The sequence below is a fragment of the Lachancea lanzarotensis genome, scaffold LALA0S03, assembly GCF_000938715.1.
Source record: "Lachancea lanzarotensis genome assembly LALA0, scaffold LALA0S03, whole genome shotgun sequence".
NCBI lineage: Eukaryota > Fungi > Ascomycota > Saccharomycetes > Saccharomycetales > Saccharomycetaceae > Lachancea > Lachancea lanzarotensis.
Window position 1 is genome coordinate 616,808 of NW_019212881.1, and position 12,876 is coordinate 629,683.

Consider the following 12,876-nt stretch of genomic DNA (forward strand, 5'->3'; position numbering starts at 1 on the left):
TGATCTTCAGATAAATATTCTGTTGATATTCTGTTGATGCATTGAGAACCCCAGATATACAATTTAAACCTGAAAACCTACCTTAAAGGTGCAAATCGCCGCTTTTATAAGGGAATCTGGGTTTATATATGTCAGTATCCTCACGCCAGGCCCAATTAGATCGCGAGATTAATAGAATCATCAAATGTCGCACTGATACTGCCGTTTCGGAAGCGCAACGAGAGATTGAAACCAACCATGCATCGATCAACGAAACACAACTCAAGAAGCTGATGGACTTGCATGACAATGTCCTACAGAACCGAGGTGCTCTACCTTTGCAAAAGCTGTATAATAAATACAGCCAGCTGAATCTTCAGGAAGGGGATCTTCAAAACTGGGCAGAGCTGATGGATCGCAATTTGAGGGTTTTGGAAGCTACTGTGGAAAAAGCTAAGGCCAATAGACGAGAAGAGTTGTGAAGACCCGCCAATTTTTGGCTTATGCTTTGACCGTGCTATTCGTTTCTGTATAATATTTTAAGTATCTGTTGTATACAACTAAGACTTATTGTTTTTTGGTCATTGAGTGTTCGTATTCAACGTACTTTCACGCCAATCCCTTGGAAGCTCTTTCCCATTTTTGAGTTTCCACCCAACCGGCATTTATAATTCTGATAGCGTCCTGCAAGTTCAAAGCACGTTTGAGAGGTACCCCGTCAACCACTAATTTACGATACACACGAACGTAATGACGTGGTGCAATTTCATCAAACCGTTTGCGATTTTTAGCGGCCACTCCAAACTCGGCGTTTTCGGTCGTCTGGCACCATAGCTCACGACGTCTACGCCAAATGCGATCTGCCTGCACAAACGGCTCTCCAAGCTTTGATCGCAGTTTGACACATTCTTCTACTGCATTGTATGTTGCAAAAGTCTGCTGATCTCTACGGCTGGTGCAGCCGGAGCCGTTTTCGTCATTAGAGTCCTGCTCTATTTCGTCTTCATCGTCTTCCTCGTCGGTAAGAGCTATCTCCCTATTCAAAGTGATCGAAGTGCTGCTGTTTCTTTCTTCACTCCCACGTTGTTCCTGATGTTCCTGTTCTTCCATTTCGCTTTTCTTTCTGTCCTCGCTGTCAAATAATCCGTTAACAGACTCAAAATCTTCCACAGAGTCACTGTCCAGAGCCTCTTTTGAAAACTGATGCAATCCAACCCGAAACCTGTTGATGAAGTGTTTAAACGGGTTTTTTGTCGTTGTCGACCCATTCGACGATAACGATATTTTACGACTCTCGGATCTCATGATTGTTTTCTCGCACAAATAAACCCTCGGTGATATCCTGACGTTTCAGACACCTTGTAACTCTTCCTTTGGAGACGTCCCGATGTTGTGGATGTTACTCGTCTCTAGTCTTAGCGAGCTTTTAAGCGTCTCAACTAAGCATAGGCTTCTGCTAAGTCAATTAGAGGCTGACATTTTCCGAAATTCGACATTCGTGGATGGTGATGTCGTCGCATTATCGCTACAATGATCACTATCATCACCAATTGACGGCTTTAGTTTCGTCCTTGGGTTCGATCTTCTGCAGGGAATGGTCTCTTGGAATCACTTCTATACTGTAGATGCCGTAAGTTATCCCATCATGGGATGAAGTCCAAGATCTGGACCTGATAGCGCCATTTACCGTGGAACTGTAGAACTGGAGAGGCGGGAGCAGTAACAAGTCCATTCTTAGATCGTACGGTGTTGGGGTAGGAGGTATCTCACCCTTTACATTCTGAGGATTTTCAAGGTTCGCGGGCGTTTGCAATTCCTGAAGAACTGCAGGGCCATCGACGTCGGAACTTGTAAAAACAGCGCTGTGAAGCAACGCGAGTAGTGGGTCAGAATCGTCCGTGTACAGTTGTGAGCCCCACAGTTCATTGTTAGTCACCCGAAGGTTGGTGGACGACACCGGTGATTGGGCATCGATAAGGTCTTCAAAACGCACTTCTACGGTCACGAGAGCGTTGATGTTTGCGAAACCAAATGCGGGCAAAAATGGCGGTGGAGACAATAGCGCTGTATTGGTAGCAGCTGGAGGGGTCACATCATTTTTGGTGCTTTTGGTCGTTGAAGCCTGCAATTGACCAGTTTTCCACGGATCGTAGCGAATCCCACCCAGACGTCTGTGTGGCTTGCCAAGTTTGCCTGCCACGAGGTCCAAAATTGGCCGAGAATCGATTTCTGTGGGTGTACGAGTTGGAGCACCATTTTGAATGCTTTTTCTGTACCTTGAGTACGCAGATTCACCGGTTTCGTGCATACTGGTCTCTTCCTGTTGTTGTTGATCATTTACCTTATTTTCTACCGCCTTGGATGAGTTCAGCAGCGTTTGCTGCAGGTTATAGATTTGGAATTGGGTCTGCCGGTAGGCCTCATTTGGGTCGGTAGCCAATTCCATCGAGTGACGAGCCGCGTAAGCACGGTTCCGCCTGTGATCAACAGATAGGTGTGTTGAAGGAGAGGCCGGTCGAAGGTAGTCATTGCTGTGTTATTACTTCACTAATGACAATTACGTATCTAGTGATGTTATTAGGGTCCACTGTTCATTCCATAACCAAAGCGTGTCTATGACAGCTATACGTTTGGCCTGTACCTTGATTACATTAACATGAGACTTGAATGTGGTGGGTCTGGCGACCTAGAAGAGGCTAGTATCTCTTAATCAACGATGACAAAACATATATCGTTTTCCACGATATCTCATTTTTACCTACATTGACTCCTATCTTTCCCAACTAGAACCAAACATAGCTTGCTGCCATGACACTATGCGTGCTTTAGAGTTCGTAGCATTGCAAACTGCATTGCCTGCTGCTTCAACTGGTTCATTTGGCTAGTTTGACGTCTAACCATATATAATTCTTCTTCTCGGAGCTTACCTTAGACTGCTGCAACACCCATACACCATATTATTTTATTTTGGGAAAGTAAAATAAGAAATTATATTTTTGCGTGGGCTGAAATTTCAATCGAGGATTGCGTCTATCATGAACATATGTGCTTGGTCTCCCGCTCCCCGTCAGGCCAGACCCCAGCCCACGACACATCGTAGGCAGAGGATGGAGGAGGGATCCCAGTCCAGCGCCGGAGCTTCCTCCGCCTGGACGTCCCAGGCCCTCTGCCTAGCTCCACACTCCGTTTCCAGATCCTCTGCCCAGCTCCCTTCCCAATCTTTCAGCTCCAATGGCATGGGACCGACGAACCAGCGGGTCGGTAGGCTAGTAACAATTTGAAAGTTGACAAAATTGAAGGATCGAGCACACAGCACAGGCGTAAGTCACAGTCAAGAAGCAACTCAAGTGAACGAAAATGGCCGGTTTGAAAGACACTGTTACTCGTGAATACACCATCAACTTGCACAAGAGGGTATGTGGGCAATATTGCGCTTTTCAGCTGCGTTTGTAGGAGATATGGGAGCACTTTTAGACAAAGTTTTGTAGTGGGGGTCCAAAAAGACGAAATACGGACAGAACAAGAATTACAAGACCAATCGAAGCGGGAACGGATGCAAAATGCACAGGCGGTAAATGCAGCATATGTCCAGTGGGAGCGTTTTGCCGTACGACGTGGGAAGAGGCCATGCTTTGTTTTTAACGGAACAACGATCTGCAGACCATTATCACAGTCATTATGGTATTTCCAAACTAAAGATCTAAAATGTATTCCTCAATTCTCCATTCTAGCACAAACCAGATTATTCGGAACGATTTACTAACCTTTTCCACTATTATTACAGTTGCATGGTGTTTCCTTCAAAAAGAGAGCTCCAAAGGCCGTGAAGGAGATCAAGAAGTTCGCCAAGTTGCACTTGGGAACCGAGGATGTCCGTTTGGACCCAAGATTGAACCAGGAAATCTGGAAGAGAGGTGTCAAAGGTGTCCCATTCAGACTAAGATTGAGAATTTCCAGAAAGAGAAACGAGGAAGAAAACGCCAAGTTCCCTCTATTCGCCTACGTCGAGCCAGTCGTCGTTGCCTCCGTCAAGGGCTTGCACACCGTTGTCGTTGAAGAAGACGACGAGTAAGCTTAGGCTCTACAGCATTGCATGCTCCATCCGGTCGAATAGATCTTCAAACCGGAGAATCCAACTGTAGTTTAAGTTTTATGTAAAGCACAAAAACGTTTCAATAATAGTATAAAAACGGTCAATTTTTGGAGATGAGGGGTGCTTGCTAGCGGTTGTGGCACTTCTAAGAATTAGCACTACTTACTCGCCCACACACACCACTAATAATTCATATCGAAAGACAAATTTAACGATTATTATACAATTCTATACTCCCAAACTCAGCAATCAATGCCTGAACACTGTTAGTATAATATTCTCCGTAGATTAAAGCACGACTATTCTCACAGTTCCACCAGATTCTCCCGCATCCTCAGTGTAACTATGACATAAATACGCCAGCCACTCATCACATTAAAAAACGCCCAATTCTCCCATCATTGAAGTCAAACGAACCGGATCCCAAAACGAAAACCGGTCCAAACACAACGAAGGAGACGTACGCAAGTACGGGATGGTTTTAAGAAACGTCTCTTGCGGAAACGCTCTGTTCTTACTAGACTGGCAAAAAATTGAACTTATCATCATTGGATAGGGAAATTCTGTGAAATCGAAAAGCGACTCCCAACGCGTGGAATTCTTATAACATACTCCCTAAAAGTCTTGAAACCGGACATGATCCGGCTTTTGGAAGCACTCGAGAGCGCTTACGCTCTAAACAACGGTTAAGAAGTTGTGCTGGAAACTACAACTTAACTGAATTTTTCAGCATTTTTCAATACCCAGGAGAAAGTATAGTGTTACCCTACATCTTGAAATCGAGACATCTCAAGCAGCGGCCATCGAGGGCATCGTTGATACTGTCACCACCACCGAAGTTGACTTTTAATGATTGAAATCCTTTGATCAACATGTTTGTAACTCTTGTCGTCTTTGTTCTACACTTTGGACTGATTCTTGTATGGAATTTCAACAGCTTCAGAAAATCCTACCTCATCAACTCTTTTCAGCACGAAATTCCGGTCAAACCAATCTATAAGTTGTGTCGTAGTCTTGATATCCATGAGCTCGTTGTGAAGGTGTTTTTCGAGCTTCATGCTCTCGAACATGCAATGCAAATGGTGCAGAAGCAACTGATGTGGCAAACCACCAAATTCCATGGCATAATGCCAGAAAAGCTCCAAAGCACCCCAGGGACATGTGTCGTAGCTCGCAAATAAGGCAGGGTTGTCTAAAAGCCCCCGCACAGCCATGACGCCGTCCACGCCTGTATAGTCTATGATTTTCTGGAAATCCTTCATTGTGAAACAATCTCCGTTTGCAATCACTGGCACACCTCTTGGTTTAATCTTGTCAGTAATGTACTTTATGGCTTCCAGGTTCACAGGCACCGATGAGCGTGTTGTCCTGGTTCTACCGTGAATTGTTATCCAATCCACGCCCGCATCGCAAAGTCGATGGCAAAGCTCCACTGTCTGATCCCAATTATCATGAATTCTTATCTTGGTCTCCAGTCTCAATTTGTCGCCATATTTGGTCTTGACTGCAGAGACCATTTCTGAAAGAAGGTCTGGGTTGTAAATGAGAGCAGATCCGATTCCTTCTCGAATCTGTTCCTTGATCGGACAGCCACAGTTTATTCCAATACCGTCACAGTAAGGAGCAACCATTTCAGCAAATCTGAGCAGGTCTGTGGTGTTATTCACGCCTACCTGCACGATTAACGGTGTATCACTTTCATTGGAGCTAAAATCAGCCATTCTGGCATGACGATTACGCACAAACTCTCTTGCGAGAATCATCGGCGTATACACAATGTCAGCATTATAGTGGCGACAGACCTGGCGAAACGGAAGCTTAGAATACCGAACCATTGGACCTGCAATGGTCACCGATCTGTTGTGTGTCAATTTTCGAGACTTGATAATGTACAAGGGATCATTCTTTTTAGTGAGAGCTCTTACTGGCGGCGGTACGTTAGTCATGGATCATGGGCTATGACTATCAAGTCGTTATTGATCAGTCGTTCTAGCGTGAGTTGTTGGCCAGATATGCTTGCTCATCGATGAGTTAAAAAGCTTAGAGCTTCTTCAGGTTCAAGTTGACATCTTTTCTATCACTTTTTCCCATTCTGACAATACCAGCTAAATGACGATACAAACACCTTCAACTCAGCACCATCATCTACTAGAGACATCCAGCTTGGTAGAACCTCGAGCTCCTCTTGAATTCTGATGTACACAACTGAATCAGTCTTTCAGTGAAATTTCCATACACATATCAGTATATACATATGCTCAAACTGTTACAATCGGAATTTGAAATGCTATAGCAGCATCCTCCTTCACTCTCTCGATGCTATGAGACATTCCCGATAAAGAATCATACCCAAGTACCACCACAATATGGCGATCTAAATCATTTCTAATCAATGGTTCACGTAAACAATTTTTCAGAATTTTTAATACGACCAGCAGGCTTCCATAGGCATGTCACATATGAAGATCCAACAAATCATGAGTTCCAAACTGCATACGGCAAATAGGACATTTGCGCATCCTAGCAGCAAGTCTTTCCTTACAGCACTGGTCACAAAAGACATGTCCGCACGTCTTTATGGCAGTGTTCTTCCAATTCTTAGAACACAAAGAACAATATATAATCGTTCTGAAATTCTCCAGCTCCTCGGCAATAACGGACGTATCGCTAGCACCAGAAGATATCAGGGCCTTATGCAACTTTGTAGCTTTGGCCTCTTCTTGAGAAAGCCGAAGCTTCAAAGCGTTTATTTCACTCTCTGCAGAATGAATCTGGAGCTCAAAATTCGTCAATTTTTCGACAGCATCAGATTTGTCCTGATTCAATGACTCTATAGTTTTTTTGGATTTACTCAGAGCAGAAGTGACATCCATAAGCTTGATGGAGGTGCTTTTGTTTGCGTCGACTAGACGCTTTTCATTTGACCCGTGAATATGTATTTGTTTGATCAAGCTTTCAATCTTTCCTTGCATACTACGCTCGATCTCTTTCAGCTGCACGATAAGCTCGTTGGATTTTGTGAGATTTTTTGTAAGATTTTTATTTTCAATCAAAATGGAATCTTTGGACCTCATTGCCGCGAAGTATTTTTGGTCTGCCTTTGTCTTCTCTACTGTGAGTTTGGCTAATACAGACTCTTGAGTCAAATGGTCTGAGTATTTCTTGTGTGCAAGTTTCGAGAGCTCCCTATAAGCACTTTCAAGATCTTGAAGCTCTTTCGTCAGTACATCCCTGGAAGGCTCTGTTTCTTTAATTTCCAACTTATCTATTCTGTCGGTTTGTAGATCCATCATCTTTTGCAAATCTTCAATAAGGTCGGACTTGCCTTTCTGTTTTTCCAAAATGGCCATCTTCCCTGTCATTTCGTCCCGTGCATTCCTTATTCTCACTAAATCTTTTTCCAACATGGCGTTATGCTTCTTTAGAGCATCTTGGGCGGTTTGAAACTCCACCGTCAACTTATTGGTGAAAATCTCCTTGTCCTGCACCAGTTGCTGAAACTTAGCCAGGAACGATCCGTTGGTTTGATTTAGCGAAGCGTTCTCTTCACGCAGCGTTTCTAAGCGACGCATTAGATAGTCTCGGTCAAGGCTTCCCTCAGGATGTTGTTCTGTAGCATTATTTTTGGAATTGGCTAGATCTGTCCGTAATTGCAATATCTCATTTTCCCGCCTTGATTTCCAATTCTCTAAATCGTTGATCGTATTTCTCAGAGCTTCTATTTGGTTACTGAGATCTTGAACTTGCAAATCATGTTCTATGCTTGAAATTTGATTAGACTCTTCTTCCTTACAAGTATCCGCTTTAGAACTCGAATCAGGTGTGGCGACAGCAGCTTCTGGAGCAGCCGGAGGCGAATCAGCTTTTACTGGGTCGCTATCATTCTTGATTTTCAGCACTCTCTTCAAGGTTTCGCTATCATCACGATCATACCGCCGTATGAGGGTTTGGTAATGGTCCCTTACCGCACCAAGCTCTTCCTGGAGCTGTTGGTTGTGTGTAGAAAGCGCTTGCTTGGATTTCTCGAGCGCATGGAAATGGGACGTCAAGCTCGAGTCTTCGCCCACACCACCGGCATATCTGTCGAATAATACCGCTAGCTGCTCGGCAACATCTGCGACGTTGGTCTCTACGCCTTGTACAATGCTATCACATAGTTTCTGGGCATCCACGTCATCTTTACAAAGCTTGCCTAATTTAGCGGCCAAGACGCTCAAGGTCGCGCAAACGCGGGCATATTGCTCACGTAGCTGTGTCAAATTATCATGGCCCTTTCCCAACTGCGTTTCGAGACTTGCGGCACGCGTACGGTGCTTGTTAAGCGCTCTAAAAAGTGCTTCCTTCTGAAATGCGATAACATCCTTTCGAGTCAACGGTTCAGCAGGATCGGTCAGGCCCCAGTCCAATTTGGCCTTCTTGGCAGCTGGTTCACCCGACATAGTGTGAAATAGCTCAAAACAGTTATTAAAGGTCCCCCTTGGCGGTTCTTTTCGGTTGAATGTTTTGAATTCTGTCAAATCGAGCTTTACTTCAGTTGTACTTGACTTGACTTTTTTCAATGGGTAATATAAAGGCCCTGGCTTTTGAGCTTCCTCAACGTTTTTAGTGATCTTGGACCCAATGAGCTTGATTTTGAGCTTCAATGATGGAAAGAAAGGCCCATTGACAGTTGTCCAGTACGGGAGGTGGTTTTTTTATTGTTGAGAATCCGCGAGCGAGAGATCTGTATCGAAAGAAGAATTTGAATCGGATTATTTAGTCGAAAGATGAGCTCGAAGAAGATCATGCTGTCTAAAGATCAACTCGAAGATCAGTAAGTCCTTAGAGAAGCTTGAATCGAATCATATTTTCGAATGTCTTCTTCACGATTCAGAGAACAAGACGCCTTTTGGCCACCTTCGAGAAAACGCAATCCAAAAATCCGGAAATTCCCCTGATTCCTGAAGGACTTTCGCTACGCATCGCACAAACCAATCGAAAGACCTTATCCCCTGGTTCACACGAACACTCAATTCTCCTTATTCTTCATCACAATGGCGCCCTTTTGAAACCCACCCCCCGAAACCCCTAAAGTTCTTCTACCTTCACAACGATCCGTCCTTTCTCCATCAAAACGTCTGTCTCACCCCCTTCTCCAACCATTCTCAGCCCACCCCATTCTTAGAGCGTAACTTCCTCATCGTGAGATCAAAATCATTTACAGTTCCCATAACAAACCTCGATCGTACATCCCCACCAAAAAAGCTTGAAATCCAGCTAATTAACGCCGTTTTTTTTCTCAGTAATGTCCCTCATTTGAAATCTACATTCCCGCCTACTCATATCATTGCTTAACCACTTGTTAGTCCATCTTGATCCTCAACTCCATCATTGTTCTTGCCTTTATTCCAAAACATCGAATTACTTATCTGTCTATAAGCTTATTTATAGCATTGTTAAAGTCGACGTCACATTAGTACAAAGTGACAGTTATTCCCTTCAATAAGTTTCAAAATTTGGCAAACCTGACGATAATAGACAGAATTAAAGCTGAACCGTTCAAACTCCAAGGTTATTCGCATCGCTATCTTTCTAGTTTTCTGTTGAGCGAAACCGGGGCGATCGGAGAGTGTCAGGAAGAAGTTCTCTGCAGGCGCAAGTGGGAAAAAAGTCCGGTCTTTGAATGTCCCTGGCAAGATGGACTATAGTAAATCCAAGACCGAAACCCGATTACTTCAGTCTCTGAACAAGTTCATTGCACTACTAGCGTACTTAGGAACGCTACCGCCAAGTACAGCAACTGCCAATGCAAAACTGTTGGCCAACTACTTGCGGCTAAACCTCTTGTCACGGCTCAGACACCTGCAGACTGTGTCCGAGGCAGAGAGGCCGCTGGACTCAAAAGAAAGAGACCTGCTGGTACAATGGTGGATTACGTTGCTCAATTTCCTCAACAGTGACAGTCGAAGCCAGGAACAGGACGAAATCCCACCTTTACTGACAATTGAGGTATGTTCTGTGGCTCTCGAGAGTGTCAGCCGGATTTTGACACTCACTGGGCTTGCATCCTCAAACCAGCGCGAACTTGACATCACTGCATATCACACTCTCCTGAGTGTTCATTATGTCACCAACAGACTCATTTCTAATACCAAGAAACGCAAGTTTTTTGTTTCTAACAAACAGCTGCCCGCGGCTCATGCAAAACAACAGCTGCGTTATTACAATCAGTATAATCAGCTTTTGAACTCTTTCATGGGCAAATTGATGGCCTATGCATTTTTCTATCTGGACGCCTCATTTGAATACGACTCATTACTGCTGCGGTTTCTGGAGCCTAATGTATGTGTCGTAGAGCGTTCTTTTCCTGCATTTCCTTGGAAAACCAAGGATCATAAAATTAGTGGCCAAAGTTGCCCTCCGCGGTCCCTAACCACTTTGACCGAACAAGACAAGAAAATATTTCAAGTCGTTATCTCATATTTGAGAAACGACACCATTTTCATGGCTTTTTACTGGCATTATTGGCATATAGCACTGTCTAGTTTGGCAGCGCACAATATTGAGAAAGTTGATAAGGTTTCAATACCAGGCTGTGAGGTCTTGATTCGCTATATCAGCAAAAACCTTGACAGTGATATTGCAGCGTTCTCTCGATTTCTGAAATCTCAGGAAAATGACTCCTTTCAGCATACGCGACCAACGGGTCAAACATTCCCGGTAACAAGTGAGCAGACTGATAATTTTGTTTTCGTAAACTTCAAAACGGTAAAACTGTGGGAGTGTATTCGATCACTTGTAGGTTGTCTTCATCCAAACATGTCTAATTTACTTTGCAATTGGATAAAACTTCACGATGGTATTCTTCTCAGAAAGCTAGCCAAGATTCCAGCTTATGACCATCAGCTAGGAAATTTGATTTACAATCGGCTTCTACAGTTTGTCTTATTCCAGTTTTATTCTTTGGAACCTTATTTATTGGCATTCAATTGGCCAAAGTGGTGCCAAGGTCTCACTAGCATGCTCCAAACTCTAAACGTGAATTGCCAATGCGTCGCATTGGTCTCGCTTTTCAACATCTGGGACTACATCCCAACCGATCAACAAGTGCAAAGCGATATAATTACTACTTTGGTGATTGATTGGTGGGAAAACTTGGCTCAAGACACAATCTTCGATGTTGTGCGAATTTTGTTTTTCAAGATAGTCGTTTTCCGGTTACTGAGCTCAACTAATGTCACTCTAGAAGTTTTGAAAACCCAGGTGGTAAAGAAACTTCAAGAAGCCTATCTACGAGCAGTTTCTTTAGAGTTAGAAGTTCCGGCAGAGTTTCACCCGAGTTTAGCCACAGACGTCCTACTTTTTCACATCAACCGGAAGGTGATACTATCGAAGTACGATTCAACCTCCGAAGACTCTTTACTTAAAGAATGTGAACTGAACAATAACAACAACAACAACAAAGAAAAAGAAAGAAGTCTTCTACTTCCTTCGGTCATAATGACTGCTAATGTGAGGCCAATGTTTGTTTTATCTCAAGGTCGATACCCTTTCGATATTTTAGATGAAATGGTTCTGAAGGCTTCTAAGAAGGCAGCTAAGAAACGCAACCAAGATTCCAAATCTGACAGTAACCCTTCAAAAAACCTTTTAAGCAGCGGACCTAATAACAGCAGCAAGAGCAGTAGTGATCTTGCAGAAGAAGAAGCCGATGGTTCTGTTGCTAGCGCTTTTGGGTCATTCCTCTCGAAATTTGGTAGTTCTAGCCTAAAAAATTCAAAGAAGAGCAAGGGATCACTCGCGGAACGTTTCACCAGAAGTACAAGCTCCGGAAGCTCAAGACTAGCAGGTGAACCTGTGTTGACTTTGGACGGTAAGCACGACTGTGAGTCAGCCGAAATGATCTCGATGTTTTCTTCACTGTCCGGTGCCTCTTCATTGTCCGCTAATAGAAGTGGCTCATCATTGGAACTGCGAACTCATCAATCGATATCAAAAGATTCATTGACGTCACGTAGATCCTCCATTAAAGATGAGCATGACGACGTTGTACAGCCTCAAAAAAAGAAAAAGCTTTTAGCTCCACCAGAATCGAAGTTTTCTGCAGAAATTGTAAAAGCTGAGCCCATCAGATGGATGTTTCGTACTATTACAGTGCCTATTTCTGGCTCGATGCCATCAGCAGTGCTAAGAGTACAGAAAGCTAACGACAAATGGGGAATAGTTACAGCCAAAAGCTACGATAAACCACTCCCTCCAACGAACGAAAACTCCGGTGAAGGATTAGTCGATTTTGCTGATCATCCGTCTTTGGCGGGAGACATCAACAGTTCCAATGTGTCAGAGAGTCTTGTCATGGGTTCCTGCAACGATAACAGCAAAGGCTTCATATCATCCCAGCCAATGGTACCACATCCATATTTGGTAGGCCTCGGACTTAGCCAATCCACCTCATCAAACCCTCATGATGGAGATCAATTCACGCTGACTTCTGCGAAGAGCGAAAAATCAATAGAAAAGAGATTGGAGAAACATAATACTCCGAACGCACCATCTGCTCAAAACACACCCTATACAATGAAGCAAGGGACGGAGCTCGGTAAATTGGTCAAAATGATAACAGTTTTCAACGATACTGTTTCCGAACGACTGCACTTTATGGATATGGTACACTATTCCGGTCAAAGACTCATGTTGGATCCCGAATTAAGCACTTTTCGAAACTCTCAAAATAGTCACAGAAATCTGGACAATGCTCGAATTGAGTACATGTAGCATTACTATACATCTTTTTTTAAACAAAGTCATTTGCGAACCAGTTCTTT

The 12,876-nt window shown here is 43.7% G+C and overlaps 7 protein-coding genes across 7 annotated transcripts; 3 read left to right on the forward strand and 4 right to left on the reverse strand.

Annotated features, from left to right (window-relative positions):
• Positions 1-128: 128 nt before the first annotated feature.
• Positions 129-461, forward strand: BLS1 (LALA0S03e06788g1_1; the record flags this gene model as incomplete). The annotated part of the gene is made up of 1 exon (XM_022773362.1): positions 129-461. One exon carries the CDS (start codon positions 129-131, stop codon positions 459-461), a length of 333 nt encoding a protein of 110 aa, XP_022627844.1.
• A 127-nt stretch (positions 462-588) lies between these two features.
• GAG1 (LALA0S03e06810g1_1) lies at positions 589-1,284 on the reverse strand (the record flags this gene model as incomplete). The annotated part of the gene is made up of 1 exon (XM_022773363.1): positions 589-1,284. The coding sequence occupies one exon, from the start codon at positions 1,282-1,284 to the stop codon at positions 589-591; it is 696 nt and encodes a 231-aa protein (XP_022627845.1).
• Positions 1,285-1,522: 238 nt separating this feature from the next.
• RXT3 (LALA0S03e06832g1_1) lies at positions 1,523-2,425 on the reverse strand (the record flags this gene model as incomplete). The annotated part of the gene is made up of 1 exon (XM_022773364.1): positions 1,523-2,425. One exon carries the CDS (start codon positions 2,423-2,425, stop codon positions 1,523-1,525), a length of 903 nt encoding a protein of 300 aa, XP_022627846.1.
• A 911-nt stretch (positions 2,426-3,336) lies between these two features.
• Positions 3,337-4,051, forward strand: RPL31B (LALA0S03e06854g1_1; the record flags this gene model as incomplete). The annotated part of the gene is made up of 2 exons (XM_022773366.1): positions 3,337-3,393; positions 3,764-4,051. 2 exons carry the CDS (start codon positions 3,337-3,339, stop codon positions 4,049-4,051), a joined length of 345 nt encoding a protein of 114 aa, XP_022627847.1.
• Positions 4,052-4,971: 920 nt separating this feature from the next.
• Positions 4,972-6,018, reverse strand: DUS4 (LALA0S03e06876g1_1; the record flags this gene model as incomplete). Its single annotated transcript, XM_022773367.1, has 1 exon — positions 4,972-6,018. The coding sequence occupies one exon, from the start codon at positions 6,016-6,018 to the stop codon at positions 4,972-4,974; it is 1,047 nt and encodes a 348-aa protein (XP_022627848.1).
• Positions 6,019-6,525: 507 nt separating this feature from the next.
• Positions 6,526-8,511, reverse strand: BRE1 (LALA0S03e06898g1_1; the record flags this gene model as incomplete). Its single annotated transcript, XM_022773368.1, has 1 exon — positions 6,526-8,511. One exon carries the CDS (start codon positions 8,509-8,511, stop codon positions 6,526-6,528), a length of 1,986 nt encoding a protein of 661 aa, XP_022627849.1.
• Positions 8,512-9,748: 1,237 nt separating this feature from the next.
• AHK1 (LALA0S03e06920g1_1) lies at positions 9,749-12,826 on the forward strand (the record flags this gene model as incomplete). The annotated part of the gene is made up of 1 exon (XM_022773369.1): positions 9,749-12,826. The coding sequence occupies one exon, from the start codon at positions 9,749-9,751 to the stop codon at positions 12,824-12,826; it is 3,078 nt and encodes a 1,025-aa protein (XP_022627850.1).
• Positions 12,827-12,876: the final 50 nt, after the last annotated feature.